General features: G+C 41.6%; 1 protein-coding gene across 4 annotated transcripts in view; it reads left to right on the plus strand.

The window, feature by feature from the left end:
* The window catches only part of BCL11A (BCL11 transcription factor A), a 103,326-nt gene extending 83,631 nt beyond the window's left edge, over positions 1-19,695 (plus strand). Inside the window, exons 3-5 of one of the 4 annotated variants that reach the window (XM_049784732.1) lie at positions 3,730-3,831; positions 9,274-11,198; positions 19,176-19,695. In XM_049784732.1, coding sequence (XP_049640689.1) covers positions 3,730-3,831; positions 9,274-11,198; positions 19,176-19,277 — 2,129 coding nt within the window. In that variant the 3' untranslated portion in view covers positions 19,278-19,695. Of the gene's footprint in view, positions 1-3,729; positions 3,832-9,273; positions 11,327-19,175 lie in introns of all 4 variants that reach the window. The other 3 variants (XM_049784730.1, XM_049784731.1, XM_049784729.1) reach the window with 3 other exon arrangements.
* The last annotated feature ends 323 nt before the right edge of the window (positions 19,696-20,018 follow it).

Below are 20,018 nucleotides of genomic sequence, written 5' to 3' on the forward strand. Positions count from 1 at the left end.
GATTGTACATGTCAGAACTGCACCCTCAGATAGTGCAGCTCAGCAGTTCTCTTGCAAGCCATGAATACTCCATCTGTCCAACACATGCTACTGAGGCTGTTGTCTTATATTAAGTGGTTCTGTCCTTGATGAGGAGCCAATTTCTTGCCCTAGCCAATGAGGTGTAGGATAGAGCATTGGGTTATGAGGAGGGATTCCCCAGGCTGTCTCTGCTATAGATTATTTCCATTCTAAAATGGTGAATTCTGGACAGAAGTGAAAGCCTCATGTCAGATGGACTCAACAAACCTTCCATTGTTCATGTTCTCCTTCCCCAGGCAGCACTGATAAATTAGTTTGTGTATCTTAATATTCTGGAAGACCTATTCAATAAAGATTGGTCCCCTTTACTTCTTGTTTCTGATTCAGTATGTCAGTGTTGGAAGTGCTGAGAACTTGCATTTCCAACATTGCAAATGATGCTGGTGCTGATTTGGATCTGTTCTTAGAAAACTCCACCTGAAGAAGGGAGACCTCAAGAAGGTTCCCCACTTGTCACCAAGTCACCTGAACCTTTCTCTCCTTGGGAGAATGAAAATGTAGGTGGAGGTTTTGAGATCTCAACCAGAAACAGCTTTGTGCCCCCTTAACCTAGAAGGCTGAACTCCTTGCTGGCTGGGGTGATACTTAGAAGCATTAATTGGGAGACTTTACTTTGCCTAAACCGTGATGAAATAATTGAAAGCATCATAGCAAGAAGTTAAACTCTAGGGAGGCTATTAACAATTTAACATTTCCAGTTCCTGTGGGAATGATGATTCTACTTACCACCGAGAATGTTGTGCCCATGTTCAGTGGGAGAAGCAGCAAAATCATCCGGGGTTCCCAATTGGCTTGGCTCTGACTCCCTTTCCAAAAGAAGAGAAAGGAAAGTGAGTCTCTCTCACAATGACAACTCTCCCCACACTCTTTCACCCCTAAGAAAATAGCTTGTTATGCTGATAGAATAAATTGTTTCTCTTCAGCTGGCTGATGTTGCAGGGAATTAGAGGTAGAAGGTAAAATACTGGGAACAAGACAAAAAACAAACAAACAAACAAACAAACAAAAAAAACCACAGGAAGCAGATCAAGTATGGCTTTATTTACAAGGTGGAAACCGGTCAGTTCATTTGGATCACCAGAATGATCTACTCTATACCTTTGGACTGGAAATCCCTCTGCAAAGCAGGTACTAAAAGATGATTCTCTTAATGGGCCAGGAAGAAGAAAAACCCTTTCCCTTTTGCATCCTGCTTCTAGTATAGTTGAGATCAGATGGTAATAGGGAGGAGCAAAATGAGAGAACATTGTACAGATTGGGACAAAACTTCTGTTCACTGTGTGGTCAGCAGTCAATATTTCCATAAGCCAGTCACTCCATTTGCTTAAGACATACATTTCCTTGCCTGTCCAATGACAAAATGGATGTGATAGCCTTAAGGATTTTTGCAACTCAAATGAAAAAAAAAAAAAAAAACCTTATAAGAACAAAACCCCTCAAACTTAACAGCATCGCATAAATACAACTAAATCATGATGCCAGACACAGATAGCAGCCTGGAAAAATGAAACCTGGCTTTGCCATGAGGCCAGCACTGGGGAGAACCCTTGCTCAGTGCCCACATATTTGTTGGCAGCTCTGCCTGCCAGAGATCTTTGCCAGTGGTCAGGGCTGGTTTCTATTAGTCCCTTTGCTGGCGGCATACTGTGGGGAAGTTTCAGGGAATTTTAAATCAGACTACGTACAAGGGTGCAAGTACCTTTTATTTGTATGCTGGGGTCACTGAGATACTCGGGTTTTGTGGCTCTCCTGAGAAAACAATTTCAATCTTGGCAACAAACAGACTTATTAAAGAGTGGAAACAAAAGGACAAGTGCAAAAATGGAATCTAAAACTTCTTGTTAAAAAGATGCGATGATTGGATTTATAGTTAATTTTATCCTCTACATTAACATTTGGCATAAACAATGAAATGGAAATCTACCTGTTTAAAAAAACGTTTTTGCATTAGTTGATTCACTGTTTTTTGGGAGCAGGGGCTTGGGCCACATCTGGTTGTACTCAGAGGCTCTGTGCTTGGAAGCCCATCTAGGGCCAGGGATGGAACCTGTACAGTCTCTGCAGCCCACATTGATTTGCTTTTTGATTTTGATTTTTTGTTGGGTCAGAAGGTCTCAGGCTAGATGGAGTCATCAAAGCAGCTTCTGTGTGCAGGCCTAGTACCAACAGATTTCTGCTGTCAGTGTGTCAATACTTTGCCCTTATTTTGTACCAGGTCTCCATGAAAGGGAATCTTATATCTGCTCACTGTGCTGGCTGTTCTTGCAATAGGATCTATAGAAAGAGAACAGGAAGTATTTTCCACTTGAGACCTGCTATCCTAAAGTATACCTACAATACTTTTAAATGCTCTTAATATTAAGCTAAAGAAAACACTTTGTTTACTCACAATCAAAGTCCTTTTTTCTTTTCTCCCTCTTTTCCCAATTAACACAGGCTCTGAGCCTTGAATACTACCCAAGCCTCTTCTGTGCCATCTATCCTCCACTCTATCTCAGAGTTGACTTTTACGTGCTTGGTCAGTTCAACATGGACTTGAAGAAGCTAGTAACTTATCACAAACCATATAATTCCCATGTTGTACAAACCAAATATTTCCTTCCTCACAAAAATCTGTGTTAAAAATGCTAGGTTTACTGTTAAATTTATGCTTATTAGTGTGGGAAGCCATGATTTTTTTCCTTACCAGAGTGTTACAAAGTACCATAAAATGGAGAAAGTGGGCTACATTTTCCTGGGCCTTGCTATGGTTAAAATGTAGAATTTTTTTTAATATCTTGCAATAGAATTTCTATTCAACAGTAGAATTTCTCACCTACAAGGAGGAACCTAGACCAATGATATTTTAATCCCAGAAGTTTAATCTCTACTCTTTACAGCTCAAAAAAGCCCTATGTATGCAGGCTCTTCCATTGGTAGAATTCTAAAGTGTAGCCCAACCAAGTCTAGAATTGCCAGCTGTTTTCCTGACATTGAAAGTGTGGGAAGAGGTGGGCAGTAGTGTGGAGAAGGCAGTGTGGCATTCACTGTTCTAGAAGAAATGGTTCAGAAATCCACTCATTTCCTATTAGCCTATTGTTTGCTGCTTGAGCTTACCTATAAAGTCAAATAAATGTATGCATCTAAACCAGCCTTGCAGGTAAATTAATCCATTTTTCCAGTTCTCAATATCTTTGTTATTTATATCTATTCCTTGCTATTTACACATTTCTTTTTATAAGAAAATAAGCTAACAAACAAGCAATTAGCCAAAGACTTTGATGCCTAAAACAAACCTTTCCCCCTTTGTCAAAAAAGAACAATTTATGGGGCGGCATGATGGTGCTAGAGGTAAAGTGTCTGCCTTGCAAGCGCTAGCTAGCCTAGGATGGACCATGGTTCCATTCTCCGGCATCCCATTTGGTCCCCCAAGCCAGAAGTGATTTCTGAGTGTCAATGGGTGGCCCCCACAAAAGAACAATTAAAAAAAATCCTAAAACTATGGGAATGAACTCTTTATTGTACTTTTGATATTGGGCCTGTTAACTATCTGCAAGGCTGTTGTAATGATGTTAATCTATTTTAATGGAATTGAAATGTGATATCCTGTGGTTTACTGATGCACATTATTTATAGCTCTAGTGCTTGATTTTTGGGTTTCTTTCACAGATAAACTTCTGCACTGGAGGGGCCTCTCATCCCCTCGTTCTGCACACGGAGCTCTAATCCCTACGCCTGGGATGAGTGCAGAATATGCCCCGCAGGGTATTTGTAAGTTGAGCATTATTTCTTCTACAAATGTCCTTTTGTGTGTATAGAGATGAATGTCTGGAAATTGCCCTTATTTTTAAGTACTAAGGGAGTGAGTTACTTCTAAAATAGACGGGCATATGCATATGTATTATTCCATTACTCACTTGGCACCTGCTCCCTCTATCCACAGCCCCTAGTGACTTTTTCCCCCTCACACCTTTTTTCCCTTTCCTCACTGAAGGCTGGGAGCTGACAGTAACTGTCCCTGCGGGTCTCCTCCTCAGGGATTTGTCTGGCTCTACCAGGGTGACCACATTGGTCTGAGCGTCCAGGACCCATTTTATTGCCATCATTCACTTTTACAGCCTAATTTACAACTTTGAAGAGAATTCATGGCACATCTTCGCTCAGATCATGACATATTAGTAGAGGCCAGAACCAAAGGAGTAAGTCTAGAATTACTCCAGAGCTATTCTTTTTTTTTTTTTTTTTTTTGTGATTTTTGGGTCATACCCGGCAGTGCTCAGGGGTTATTCCTGGCTCCAGGCTCAGAAATTGCTCCTGGCAGACACGAGGGACCATATGGGACGCCGGGATTCGAACCGATGACCTCCTGCATGAAAGGCAAACGCCTTACCTCCATGCTATCTCTCCGGCCCCTCAGAGCTATTCTACATGCACATTTAAGTGCATTTACATATGCATTAGAGCACGGTATATTTTTATCTGTACTATACATATATAAACATGTTACATTATATGTATAGTACTTGTTTTTTTGTCTACCTTTAGGGAAAATCAATATTTTTTTTTGTAAAATTACTAGTTACCATGCCACCACTTCCATTCCAACTTTTATAAAGAGAACCTTTTTATGAAATTTAAATCTGTGTTTATAAAAATGTTTTTGAAAGATGTTGATTTAGAAGGTAATGTAGTTTGCGTCCCCAGGTAAAAATAAATGGCTTGAGTCAAGCCAGCTAAAAATTGGAGAAAAAAAGAGGATTGATTTTAACCACACACACACACACACACACACACACACACACACACACACATACACACACACAGAGGTTTAAGAGAAGGTGAACCCACAGGTTCAAGAGGAGAGAGCAAAGAAATAAGTGTGACATTTAATTTTTATTTATGGGAAATATATTTATTTTGAAAGTAAATGATAACTTATGCAATAAAATAATAATAGAATGTGTTACAGAAATAAAATAATAAAGAGCAAAAAGCCTAGCTTGGGCTTAAAACTTGGAGCTATAAGTGGGGCTTGGTTTTCAGAGGGAAGATTAAGCCGACTAGTCATCTATGAGCAGTGTTGGCTGGGCCAGGAAAGCACCCCAGACCAAATTCAAGGACAGTGTTTTATTTTTTGTTAACTCCTAAGTGATTTTAGGTAAAAGAAAATTATTGTTTGACTCTCACAAGCCCTCAGAGCCTAAGGACTGGGTGATACAAAGGTTAAGAGTTCCCTCCTCTGTATTATAGCCATACCATATAAGCCACATAAACACACCACAGACACACATAGCACACTTAGACAGACCACATCATACCCATTCAACCCCCCCGTCCCCCAGAGTCCTTAACAGCATCTGGGTTTACACCTGTGTTAAGTCACAGATTGAGAGAGTTTAGGGGGTTAGACTCATGATTTCAAGTCTTTTCTAGCTGGGTGGGGAGAATTCTCCTTCCTCATTTTGAGGGGCAGGCCTAGGGCCCGTGTTTAACTGTGGAAATAGAGACATACAGCTTGAGAGGGAAAGGAAAGGATGCTAGTGGAATGTTAGAGGGGTGATGAGGTTGACAGGCTTAAGTCTCTGGCCTGGGAAACAGTGTAGCTGTCTGTGTTGCCACAGGGTGTTTTATCTGTTACATCTGAGGGATGGGGAAACAGGCACTGATGTGGCCTGTCATCTTCCCTACCTCTAAGAAAGGGAGGGTCCATAGTTTGCAGGTGCTCATTCTGACAGGACTAGTATAGGAGTAACCAGAAGTGTGTTCCAGAAACTAATAGCAGCCAGGATCCAGGTTAGGTTTCCTTTTTCTTTACAATTTTGAAGTCATATGAGGATTTATGATCATGTGGCCAATTAGAAGGAGGAAGTCATTCCTTTCCAGAAAGTAAAATGGAATAAAACAAATACTGGTAGGGAGTTCACAGCTGATTTTTTAACCTTTTTGATACCATATCAAAACATTCCCATGCTTGGGGCCAGATCGCAGTTTATGCTCTAAATCAAAGCAATCCCTGTGAATGCCCAATGAGGCTCTCAAATTGAGAAGTTGATTTTCATCAGAGTAAATGAAGAATATTATTATATTTTACATGTCAATAAATCAATGTAGCCCCATTTTGCCACGCAGGGAATCAATTTTGGTCTTTCTAAACCATCAAAGATGTTATGAACAAAGTAATTTCACAAATTATTGCAAGTAACACATTTATTGATGACTGCAGTTTAGAAATTTAGAATCTGTGAGCTCTCTAATATAATATGGTACACTGGCATGAGCTGAGTGAAATACAGATTATATGGTGAAACTGTAATGCATCATTTGCTATTAGTGGACTGGTAATAATTACCAGTTTCAAAGCAGCTCTTTCCATGTAATCTTTCGTCTCAATCGTAACAGCCCTTCTCATTGACATTATGATTACACTAGCTGCCCTCATGATCTAGAATATCTAGTTGATGGGAATACTAAAATGTGATAGTGAAAACTGTATGTTGTATGCTCATTAGAAGATAGAATGTGATTTTCCCTGACCTGATGTACAAGAGAGGAAGGAGACAGCAGAGTGTTACCATATTATAGCCCAATCATACAATTAGCTCTGCAAAGAAAAAATTTTTATTTTGTTTTGTTTTGTGGCTGCACCCAATGGCACTCAGGCCTTACTTCGGGCTCTGTGCTCTGGAATCAGTCCTGCTGGTACTCAGGGATCAGGAATGGAACCCAGTCAGCAGAATGCAAGGCAACATCCTACCTGTAGTACTATTGTTCTGGCCTCTGCAAACACAATTTGTGAATGTTCAGGGCAGCAAAATAAAATGGGATTTTTTTCTTTCTTTTTTTTTAATAGAATTTTCTAATGTAAGTCTTTGGGAAAAAAGACAAGAGGAGAGCCTTGACAGCGTTGTAGATTTGAGCATGGATCAATGACCTCCTTCATAGTTATGCCTTGCAAAGCCCATATCACTAATAATGCATCCAGACCAGGGTTCCAATAGAATATTAAAAGACACTTGGAGTGATGAAAGTATTAAAGATTTATTGCAACTGGCAAATCTCCTTCCTACTTACCCACTTCAGATTGTCAGTCTAAATATTCAATAATAACAAAGTCCTAGAAAGGAGAGGAGAAAGCCACAGAGGGTCACCAAAATGTGAACCAAATCACTTTATCCCCTATTTAGCACCCAAGTCATTGTTCAACAGCAACAAAAATTTTGTGAAATACTATCAATGATGCTTTATTTCCCTTTGATGAGAGGATGCAAACACAAATAAGCAGATAATGTGAGACTAATGTCAGCATTTTCTTTCAAATTTTTTCTGCCTTTTTCCACTTTCTCCCCCTCCCCACCATTATTAGGCAAATGTTTGAAACCTAAATTTTGTATCTTATCATCTAATCTTGTTAAAGAGATTTAACCATGGGTTGGATACATTGAGATTATAAAAGCATTGTAAAATAAATTACAAGGTCAGGGCTGGAGTCCATTACTCAGGCAAGTGTTTAAGTGATACTGGTGGACTTCGGAATAAAAATATTTGGGATTCCTGAGCTGATCAGATCATGTTAGCTTTTCATTTCTGTTGCTAAATGGAGAAATCATAGCTGATTAATTCTCTTTGTCCATTTAGCTCCATGAAGATTTTTTAAAATAATCCCGTTTTTAATACTGACAAATAGGAACAGGTCTTAAAGAACCCCTTGGCCCCTCTTCTAAAAGATGAGTTAAAATTTATTAGTTTACATTTGTATTTTATAGTCATTTTTGGGATCCCTGGGGATCTCCCCGTTTTTCTCATCCTTGTCCTCTGATCAGCAACATCTGTACCCTTTTTAATGCCATAGTTGCCTGGTTAACTGTTCATTTCTCTCTTCGAGAGTATATATGTTTTTTAATGTAGCTATCTCCCAAAATGAATGATTATGAAGTCAAGCTGGCCCCTCTTTGCCAAAGTGGCATTTACCACTCTGGCTTCTTTTCAGCGAGAGAGAAATAATATGACTTAAGCAGGGCCCTTCTCCAGACTGCTTGGCTACTGGCCAAAGAGTTGACTAGCTGAACTGTATCTTTCTGTTTCTTTCTCAACTGGAGCTGAGGCTCAGACGAGGGCGCAGGATGTTGTATAATTTGGTTCACCGTTGTTAGCCTCTCAAAATAATGAGGAGGAGGAGAGTGTAGCATTTCTCAGCCTGCTGCCGGTCATGATGCTGGCGGCTTTAACTGTTCTTAAACGAGGATGCAGAGTCTGCTGAAGTTGGCAGCAGTCACTCCTAACTTCTCTAGACTCGCATTTGTTTGACTGGGAAAAGCCTTGATGCAGGCCCATCGGTTCTTTCCGAATCAAGTTTCCCTTTGGAGATGCTTGCAACATTCCTGGAGATGCAAATGGGAATACCCAGGGGTGTTATGGAAACGGCCCTGGAATTCTCTGACCCCCGGGCAGTTTGAGACTGAGATTCTCCGCTATTGCCCTGCCTGCAGAATTATTTCACTAGTGCCTTCTCATTTTTAACACATCAACAATTAGTGTACTTCAGGTTAAGATGAAAAGCATCTCTATAGCCATAGAGAATTGTAATGAGTTGACCTTCTCACTTTTGATATCTCTATGAAATGATTGCCTGTTTAGAAAGTTCACCTGCCACCCAGGGGGTTACGAGAATGATGGGTTTTAGGAAGTAGAAAAGATTCTCCTAGGTCACCTTGTCCAAGTCCCTCACATAGCTAGCAGATGAAGAGACGGAAGCCCAGAGGGAAAACAGTTTGCCCCCACAACCACAGCTGGAAAAAAAAAGGCAGGGAAGGTTCCGAAGGTATGAGTGAGATTTGCTAGAAGAGAAGAGAGGGCTCCTCACCCGCAAGCTTGAACAAGTCTAGGTTTTGTCTTTTGGTTAAACTCTTAGAAGAGAGAAATGGCAGGAAGATTGATTGAATACATGTCCTACCAGTCTCCTCTCCCCCTCCACCCCCCTTCATGGAGCCTCATGTTGCCAAGTACCATCTCCACACAGGGGAGCGAACCATCCTCTCCCAGGGATCTCTCTCACGGGGCAGAGCGAGACATCAGGCCTGGAGGGCGAGGGCCGGGGCCTGGCAAGCGAAGGAGAGGGAAGGGAAGGGAAGGCTGGAGGTGGAAGAGAAGTAAGCAACTGAATGCCCTCCCTCCTGGGCGACGAAGCATTGATGTTGGTGTTGTGTTATTTTGCAGGTAAAGATGAGCCCAGCAGCTACACATGTACAACTTGCAAACAGCCATTCACCAGTGCATGGTTTCTCTTGCAACACGCACAGAACACACATGGATTAAGAATCTACTTAGAAAGCGAACACGGAAGTCCCCTGACCCCGCGGGTTGGTATCCCTTCAGGACTAGGTGCAGAATGTCCTTCCCAGCCACCTCTCCATGGGATTCATATTGCAGACAATAACCCCTTTAACCTGCTCAGAATACCGGGATCAGTATCGAGAGAGGCTTCCGGCCTGGCCGAAGGGCGCTTTCCACCCACTCCCCCTTTGTTTAGCCCACCACCGAGACATCACTTGGACCCCCACCGCATAGAGCGCCTGGGGGCGGAAGAGATGGCCCTGGCCACCCATCACCCGAGTGCCTTTGACCGGGTGCTGCGGTTGAATCCAATGGCTATGGAGCCCCCCGCCATGGATTTCTCTAGGAGACTTAGAGAGCTGGCAGGGAACACGGCTAGCCCACCGCTGTCCCCAGGCCGGCCCAGCCCCATGCAGAGGTTACTGCAGCCCTTCCAGCCAGGTAGCAAGCCGCCCTTCCTGGCGACGCCCCCACTCCCTCCGCTGCAGTCCGCCCCTCCGCCCGCGCAGCCCCCCGTCAAGTCCAAGTCGTGCGAGTTCTGCGGCAAGACGTTCAAGTTCCAGAGCAACCTGGTGGTGCACCGGCGCAGCCACACGGGCGAGAAGCCCTACAAGTGCAACCTGTGCGACCACGCGTGCACGCAGGCCAGCAAGCTCAAGCGCCACATGAAGACGCACATGCACAAGGCGTCGCCCATGACGGTCAAGTCGGACGACGGGCTCTCCACCGCCAGCTCCCCGGAGCCCGGCACCAGCGACCTGGTGGGCAGCGCCAGCAGCGCGCTCAAGTCGGTGGTGGCCAAGTTCAAGAGCGAGCACCACGACGCCTCCGGCCTGCTCCCGGAGAACGGGGACGAGGAGGACGAGGAGGACGAGGAGGACGAGGAGGACGAGGAGGAGGAGGAGGAGGAGGAGCTGGCGGAGGAGAGCGAGCGCGTGGACTACGGCTTTGGGCTGAGCCTGGAGGCGGCGCGCCACCACGAGAACAGCTCGCGGGGCGCCGTGGTGGTGGGCGTGGGCGACGAGGCCCGGGGCGCGCTGCCCGACGTCATGCAGGGCATGGTGCTCGGCTCCATGCAGCACTTCAGCGACGCCTTCCACCAGGTCCTGGGCGAGAAGCACCACAAGCGCGGCGGCCACCTGGCCGAGGCCGAAGCGCACCGCGACACGGGCGACGAAGACTCGGTGGCCGGCGAGTCGGACCGCATGGACCGCATGGACGATGGCACTGTGAACGGTCGCGGCTGCTCCCCGGGCGAGTCGGCCTCGGGGGGCCTGTCCAAGAAGCTGCTGCTGGGCAGCCCCAGCGCGCTGAGCCCCTTTTCCAAGCGCATCAAGCTGGAGAAGGAGTTCGACCTGCCCCCGGCCGCTCTGCCCAACACGGAGAACGTGTACTCGCAGTGGCTCGCCGGCTACGCGGCCTCCAGGCAGCTCAAAGATCCCTTCCTCACGTTCGGAGACTCCAGACAATCGCCTTTCGCCTCCTCGTCGGAGCACTCCTCGGAGAACGGGAGCTTGCGCTTCTCCACGCCGCCCGGGGAGCTGGACGGAGGGATCTCGGGGCGCAGCGGCACGGGAAGTGGCGGGAGCACGCCCCATATTAGTGGTCCGGGCCCGGGCAGGCCCAGCTCAAAAGAGGGCAGACGCAGCGACACTTGTGAGTACTGTGGGAAAGTCTTCAAGAACTGTAGCAATCTCACTGTCCACAGGAGAAGCCACACGGGCGAAAGGCCTTATAAATGCGAGCTGTGCAACTATGCCTGTGCCCAGAGTAGCAAGCTCACCAGGCACATGAAAACGCATGGCCAGGTGGGGAAGGACGTTTACAAATGTGAAATTTGTAAGATGCCTTTTAGCGTGTACAGTACCCTGGAGAAACACATGAAAAAATGGCACAGTGATCGAGTGTTGAATAATGATATAAAAACGGAATAGAGGTATACTTCATCTACCCCGCCCTCACTCCCACCCGACACGTCCTTTTTTTTCTCCATCCTCACCCCCCCTTCCCCGTTGCCCCCCACCCCGGCCCTACTCCCCCATAGGATTTTTTTCTAGTCCCATGTGATTTAAACAAACAAACAAAACAAACAAGTAATGGAAGCTAAGAATATGAGAGTGCTTGTCACCAGCACACCTATTTTTTTTCTTTTCTTTTTTTTCTTTTTCTTTTCCTTTTCTTTCTTTCTTTTTTTTTTAATTTTATTTCTTTATGTTCTCACCGTTTGAATGCATGATCTGTATGGGGCAATACGATTGCATTTTACACAAACTTTGAGCCTTTCTCTTGTGCAATAATTTACATGTTGTTTATGTTTTTTTTTTAAACTTAGACAGCATGTATGGTATGTTATGGCTATTTTAAATTGTCCCTGATTCGTTGCTGAGCAAACATGTTGCTATTTCCAGTTCCGTTCTGAGAGAAAGAGAGAGAGAGAGCGAGCGAGAGAGAGAAAGACCATGCTGCATACATTCTGTAATACATATCATGTACAGTTTTATTTTATAATGTGAGGAGGAAAAACAGTTCGGATTAACCCTCTATAGACAGAAAAGATAGCACTAAAAAAAAAAAAACCTCTATGGGCTATATATCTGTCTCTAAAGGGTTACGTGAATCAATTGGAGAGGAAGAAAAGGCCTTGAATCGACAAATTCATAGAAAAACAAAAGTTTATTCTATCATTTGGTTTTGAAATGAGTGCCTTGGATCTATTAAAACCACATCGATGGTTCTTTCTACTTGTTATAAACTTGTAGCTTAATTCAGCATTGGGTGAGGTGATAAACCTTAGGACCTAGCATATAATTCTATATTGTATTTCTCACAACAATGGCTACCTAAAAATACAACCCATTATGTCCTAGTTAATCATCATTTCCCCTTTAGTTTAATCTTGTAAACAAAACTGATTATACCAGTATAAAAGCTATTTTGCTCCTGATGAGAGCTTAAAAGAAATGGGCTATTTGGCCCAAAGTTTTATTTTTATTTTTTAAATGATGATTAAATTGAATGTGTAATGAGCAAAAGCCCTGGAACATGATTAAGTATATTAGAAAGGAATTCATTTTATGAAAATACTTGTCTTAAATAATGTCTTTAAAAAATTCTGGCACCAGACGAAATAGATCCGTGTCCACTTGGTTGTCAAATGGACAATCAAACGATAAACTTTAAGAGGCTGACCATAAGGTGTGACAGAGGGCAACAGAGGAATAAAATATGTGATTTATCAGCACAATGTGGTACTATTTGCCATTTTAAACTAGAACAGGTGTATAAGCTAATATTGATACAATGATGATTAACTATGAATTCTTAAAACTTGCATTTAAATGTGACATTCTTTAAAAAAAAAAAGAAGAGAAAGAATTTTAAGAGTAGCAGTATATATATTTCTGTGCTCCCTAAAAGTTGTACTTCATTTCTTTTCCATACACTTGTGTGCTATTTGTGTTAACATGGAAGAGGATTCATTGTTTTTGTTTTATTTTTTATTTGTTTTTCTTCTTTACTTTGATTAAGCTAGCATCTGCCCCAGTTGGTGTTCAAATAGCACTTGACTCTGCCTGTAATGTCTGTATCTTTCCTCTAATCAGAGATACAGAGGTTGAGTATAAAATAAACCTACTCAGATAGGACAATTAAGTGCACTGTACAATTTTCCCAGTTTACAGGTCTATACTTAAGGGAAAAGTTGCAAGAATGCTGAAAAAAAAAATTGAACACAATCTCAATGATGAGCATTAAAAAAAAAAACCTTAAAAAAAAAAAAAAACTTTGCCAGCCATTTACTTGACTAATAAGCTTACTTGGACTCAACATTGCAAGCGCTGTGAATGGAAAACAGAATATACTTAACATAGAAACGAATGATTGCTTTTGCTTCTACAGTGCAAGGAATTTTTTTTGTACAAAACTTTTTAAAATATAAATGTTACGAAGAATTTTTTAAAAAAAAAACACTTCATTATGTTTAGGGGGGAACTGCATTTTAGGGTTCCATTGTCTTGGTGGTGTTACAAGACTTGTTATCCATTTAAAAATGGTAGTGGAAATTTTATGCCTTGGATACACACCGCTCTTCAGGTTGTAAAAAAAAAAACATACATTGGGGAAAGGTTTAAGAATATATAGTACTTAAATATAGGAAAATGCACACTCATGTTGATTCCTATGCTAAAACACATTTATGGTCTTTTTTCTGTATTTCTAGAATGGTATTTGAATTAAATGTTCATCTAGTGTTAGGCACTATAGTATTTATATTGAAGCTTGTATTTTTAACTGTTGCTTGTTCTCTTAAAAGGTATCAATGTACCTTTTTTGGTAGTGGAAAAAAAAAGACAGGCTGCCACAGTATATTTTTTTAATTTGGCAGGATAATATAGTGCAAATTATTTGTATGCTTCAAAAAAAAAAAAGAAACAAAAAAGTGTGACATTGTACAGATGAGAAGCCATATAATGGCGGTTTGGGGGAGCCTGCTAGAATGTCACATGATGGCTGTCATAGGGGTTGTACATATCCTTTTTTGTTCCTTTTCCTGCTGCCATACTGTATGCAGTACTGCAAGCGAATAACGTTGGTTTGTTATGTAGTGTGCTTTTTGTCCCTTTCCTTCTCCCACCCTACATTCCAGTATCTTACCTTCATATGCAGTAAAAGAAAGAAAGAAAAAGTAAAAGAAAAAAAAAAAACAACAACCAATGTTTTGCAGTTTTTTTCATTGCCAAAAACTAAATGGTGCTTTATATTTAGATTGGAAAGAATTTCATATGCAAAGCATATTAAAGAGAAAGCCCGCTTTAGTCAATACTTTTTTGTAAATGGCAATGCAGAATATTTTGTTATTGGCCTTTTCTATTCCTGTAATGAAAGCTGTTTGTCGTAACTTGAAATTTTATCTTTTACTATGGGAGTCACTATTTATTATTGCTTCTGTGCCCTGTTCAAAACAGAGGCACTTAATTTGATCTTTTATTTTTCTTTGTTTTTATTTTTTTTATTTGGATGACCAAAGGTCATTACAACCTGGCTTTTTATTGTATTTGTTTCTGGTCTTTGTTAAGTTCTATTGGAAAAACCACTGTCTGTGTTTTTTTGGCAGTTGTCTGCATTAACCTGTTCATACACCCATTTTGTCCCTTTATTGAAAAAAATAAAAAAAATTAAAGTACACAATGTAAGCTTCTTGTGTCCTCATTTGACACACTCTGTAAATTACTTTCAAGTAAATAACAGGTTTTAAGAGAAGGCCAGTCAGTCTTTTTCAGGATTATTTCTATGGGCATTTTGATGCGTGTATTATATCCTAAAGGAAGATAAAGTATTCTATACTAAAATAAACATCTCAAATCATGGAAATCGTAAATTTAGATTTTATAGTTCTAGAATCATTTTCAAGAAACGCAAGGTGTTTTCAGTCTGAAGTTAAACTTCCCCTTCATCTCTTAGCTATAATCCATTCAGATATAAATGAAAAAATTACCGGCAATAAATAGCATCTTAAACTTTTATTTCCTTTGGATTTTTTTTGCTGTTCTTGTTCTTTTCTATTCTCCCACCCTTGCCCTTTCTTAGACATAATGTAAAAATGATTTAAAAATTAGCTCTCATTTCCACATATTAAAAATAATTCCCACCCCCATCTAAAAATTCAGAAATGAAATCATCAAATAAAAATGAGAGAAAAAGTGTGAGCATGTGTGCGTGCATGCGTGCGTGCGTGTGTGTGTGTGTTTGTGTGCACGCGCGCGTGAGTGTGTGTGGTGAGAGAGAGAGAAAGAGAGGAAGAAAGAGAGTGGTCATGATTTGGTCATGATTTGGTCAAATCTGTGGAATCAGCGATTGATTTCTTGATGTGTGGTGGCAGTTGCCTTGTGGTTCTGGGATCCAAGGGACCCTAGATAGGACATATGTCAGTGTTCTTATTGAGTCTTCCTGGTTCATTGGAAAAAAATCTGGGAATACCATTCAGTGATCTATTGACCAAACAACCTGTTTATGAAATGAAACATTTTGGAAAGCAAGAGAAGGCCATTAAAAAAAAGTATTAGAATCTTATGTTGTTGGTTTTACAAATGCAGAATTTATTTGCTTTACTAAGACACATAGCTCTGAGATACTGTCTCCGTTTCCAGTGCAAACTAATAGTGACAACATTGTTCATATTTTTGTGTAAAACAAAACAAAAGTCATTTTGTTGTCATCTTGTGGTAGTATTTTTCTGTTGCTCAGTTTGATGCTTTCCTGCCTGTGAGATGTCTTTGCACATAAAACCTTTTACCTGAGGCAGGAATAATGAGATCTTTTTCAAAGAGTAAGGAGGTGTTTGTGTTTTCTTTTCTTTTTGTTTGTTTGTTTGTTTGTTTGTTGTTTTTTAAAAGCCTGTTTGGGTGGGGAGCAGAGTAGAAGCAGAGAAAAATTCAGTAGGAGAACACTGAGATAGATTGAAGGGGCAGGTTCTCAAATTCTCAAAGAACCTGAGAGGAGAAGATAGATGGGTTTAGGATTAGGTTACTTCACAGCTGAATCCAGAATGTTGTTCAAGACAGAAATACTCCCCAGTGCTATGCCAGGTTTAGACATGGTGACTTCTGCTTCACCGTATTGAATGTCTATACAACCGCAGTGTATCCCTAAAACTCTTTCATTGGGCACTCTGAGTACAGCTGTACAGACTATATACAACATTCATTTTCATTTCTCAATATAGGATGCTCTTAGTGTAATTGGGTTTTGCATCCTGACAGGAAGGATTAATGGTGGATACTGTATGCTTCTCTGTTCAAATTTCTTAAATCAAAAGGAGAGCAGGGAGGGGTTTGGACCTCTGGGAATCCATCACAGATCACATTTGCTTTCCATGATTCCAGTGTTAAATTCTTGGATTGGGACACAGCTTCTTCAGGGGAACTTTTGATTTTTTTCTGAAGCCCTCTTAGAAAATATTACTCTGAAATGAAATAAACAATGAAAACTTAGGTGTAACTTACATCTAACAGCTTGTCTCCAGATCCCTAAAATGAAAAAAAAAAGTGAATGTAAAATACAAAACCCAATTCCAACCACAGGATGAGTTTGTGATTTTTTAAATTAAGAGTTACTAAGGACATTTAACAGTTTTCAAAATTCTCAAGTAAGTTTGTGTGACATCCCTCATAAATTGATTGAGTGCTTGCCATGTATTCCAACTTTTGATGCTTTAATCATTCCTTTTTCTTTTGAGGACAACTTAATACATAGGAATATAGCAGATTTTATTTCTCTTGGATTTTAATCCAGAAACTCTCCCCTTGTCTGTATGCTACCCCTCTAGCATGTTATAGTCCTCACTTTTGTTTAGGATCCACAAATGAAATGAACACATTTTAGAGGTTGCTAAGAAGTGAGGTGGACACTTGGCTCTTCATTTGTACCAGCATTTTCGGGAAGTGTGAAGTAGTTGAGTTTTCCCCAGGGTATTCTGTGATAGAATGATTTATTTAAATACCACTTTTTTTTTTTTAACTTAATAAGTACCTCCTATATATATATGCATAACGCTTGAAGTGAGATTGAAAGAAAGTAGCGATGGGGGTTAGGTATAATTTCACTTGAGGAAATAAGGAAAGAGGTGTTTTGTGCACAGATACTAAAAGTTTGTTGGAAGGTTCTGGAATACTTCAGGCTTCCTTCCTGCAAAGGAGATAAGAAGCTGCAGGCCTCATCCTGTCCTGCTGCAAGAACTTGACTCTCAGAATGAGGGAGGAAATATGGTTTGCTTTTTAAAAAATCTTCCCCCTACACACGCACACACACAAACACACACACACAAATATGCTGATAGTTTGTTGTAATGTTGTGTTCTTTATGAGGATTCCATCACTCTGCTGTCTGTCCCTGAGCGTGGTGGATTCAAGAATGTGCCCATTCCATTCTCTTTCCCATTGAAAAATTGTGAGAATTTTGTCAATATGAGATAAGATCGTTAGTGTTCTTGGAACCTACAAGGAAATGACTGAAAAAGTCTGCCTTTCAAAAGTATGAGCCATGTAGAAAGTTTTCCTAAGTATCTCTTAAGGTCTGTAGGTTTCCAATCAAGAATAAATGAAGCCAGCTTTAGAGAAATGGGATCAGCATATTTAGACAGATTTGGGATCATGTACACTTATTCCAGGATGACTCTAGCTAAATATCATAGACAGGGTTTGTTGGAAATGCACGTTTGCTTGCTATCGTTTTGTTATCCCATTAGTTCCTGTTTCATCTACTAAAGCACATAGTCCATGGATCAGCCTAGGAAGATAGCCCTGTTTCTCTCTCTCTCTCTCTCTCTCTCTCTCTCTCTCTCTCTCTCTCTCTCTCTCTCTCTCTCTCTCACTCTCTCTCTCTCTGTCTCTCTCCTACCTCCCTCCCATCATCTTATATGGTCTTGGGATGTGATTAATTTTTCCTTTTCAAATGGGAAAAGAGACCCAAACAATTCTCATGGGTCATTAAACTCAAGTACCTCAACTTGGCTGGACAGAACTCAATTACTGATCCAAATGATGTCTTTTTTTCTGTTCTGTAAAGTGGCAAAGACTACTTAAAGGGAGCACAGGTTAATCGGGTCTTTTATAAGACAGTAGTAAAGGAAAATTAGGAAATTCCCCACCAAGGTCTTATAATCTAAAGCAGAATCCCCTCATTCTTGGGGTTGGGATCATGTTTTTCAATAACCATGAACTCAGTACATGCCCATACTCTCTTTTGACAGTTAGGGCTTTACATATTGGTCATAGATCTCACAAAGGGAATTAATTGGGGTATCTGCCAAAGGGAACTCATCAACAGTGAAGGCTAGATGGGGAATGGGATTCCCCAGAGCCCACCTGCACCCTAAGGGGCCTTCAGCCTTGATTTCCAGTACTGGGGGTATGATGGAGAGCAGCTGAGCTCCAGACCCTGGGCCTCCTGTTTCTTCAAGTCAGAGGAGAGAGGGCCCCTGGCCCCTGCTTTAGGTCGCCGTGGCAACGAGGCCTGGAATGCCACAGTGTAGCCCTCTTCCTCTGCATATCCGGACTCCCCCCATCTGCTGCTTCAAGTGAATGTGCACAGCCAGGGAGGAGCCCCAGAGGAAAATAACCACTCCCTTCTTCCCTTCACCGTTGCCTTTACCTCTTTCTAAAAACAAAAATTAATAAAAGGAAAGAAAAGAAAACTGCATGTTTGAAAGAAACCGTAGGCAGCTTTGGGTGTCATTTGGGAGCAACTATTTTGGATTCTGGTTTTCTCTTCAGAGATTTGTTCGCCTCTTGTAAATCGTTGGCTGCTTTGACCGTTGAACTTGATGACATTTCATGTTTTTGTTGTGCTGCTTCTACATCAATTTTGATTTTTTGTTTCTTTATAATTTTATTATTATTTTAAGGAAATGTCCCATGCCCTCCTCCCCTTCCCTGTTCTCCTCAACTAAAGGACTGTTTCCAACTCAGTCTGCTCAGTTCTAAGGGAAAGTGTTTCCTTCCAGGTGTGTCCCCAGCATATTAGGACTCTCATAGGCTGGGGCAGGGGTTCTGGGCCTTTTGGGGAAGGGAGGGAGGTGGTAGTGGGAAGGGGCTCAGGGTTCAGAACTTGGAGGGGGAGGAGGGATGGAGATGGCATTGGCCATCCTGTCTCAGATGCCAGTGGCATAAACTGTGGTTGACTTAAGTGAAAATTTTAAAGACCTAGTTAGAGAACAGAAAATCACTGGGCCAAGTCACACCTGTACTTTTTTTTCCCCCCTCCCTCCTCTGTCTCCAATCTCTTTCTAGGTTCTTCACACACCCCCATTCGGCGTAGCACCCAGAGAGCTCAAGATGTGTGGCAGTTTTCGGATGGAAGCTCGAGAGCCCTTAAGTTCTGAGAAAATTTGAAGCCCTCTGGGGCGGGGTGGACACATGCCCCCCAGCCGCCGTCACCGTGGTCTGTCATCCTGCTAGTTTGTGGTGTTTTCTGACAGTAGCCTCCAAGAAGCCGTTGTGCGAAGACAAGAGTCCTGCAGAGTCCTTCCTGCCTGGGCCTGCAGTGCCATTTTATTTATATTTTTTAATAAAAAGTAAAAACAAAAAAACAAACCTACATTGGAACAGTGAATAAGTCCCATAGAGAGCCCCCCCTCCCCGACACCCCACTTCGCTGTCTCGAGCGGCGTCCTGGCCCTTTTGAAACCAGCCAACCTAATTCCCCGTATTGTGGAAAAGAGCATGAGTCCCCCACCCCTTGTTTCTATACATTCTATGTTGTCTTTTAAAAAGTGTGCTTAACATTGACACAATAAATGTTGGAGCTTTAGGTGGTGTTTGCTTGTTCTTTAATTATTAATGCTTATAAGCCAATGCAGCTGCGTATGACTTTGTATTTCTGTATCCATTTCCTGCAGACATCCATCGGGTGGGTGGGAGGAACAGATTTGAGGAATAGGTAGGAGGTTTAGGAGGGGGAGAAATAGGTTACTGCTTATCAGATGGCATAAATTTTCAAGGAGAATCAAAATGCAAAACTTGGGAATAAATCTTAGCAATATCATAATTAATGCAATAGTAGTGTTGCTGTTTATTAATGCTGAAGTGTGGTTTTCCTAACTGTCTGACTTATAATTTGCATACCATTAAATA

Source organism: Suncus etruscus, chromosome 12 (assembly GCF_024139225.1).
Source record: "Suncus etruscus isolate mSunEtr1 chromosome 12, mSunEtr1.pri.cur, whole genome shotgun sequence".
Classification (NCBI taxonomy): Eukaryota; Metazoa; Chordata; class Mammalia; order Eulipotyphla; family Soricidae; genus Suncus; species Suncus etruscus.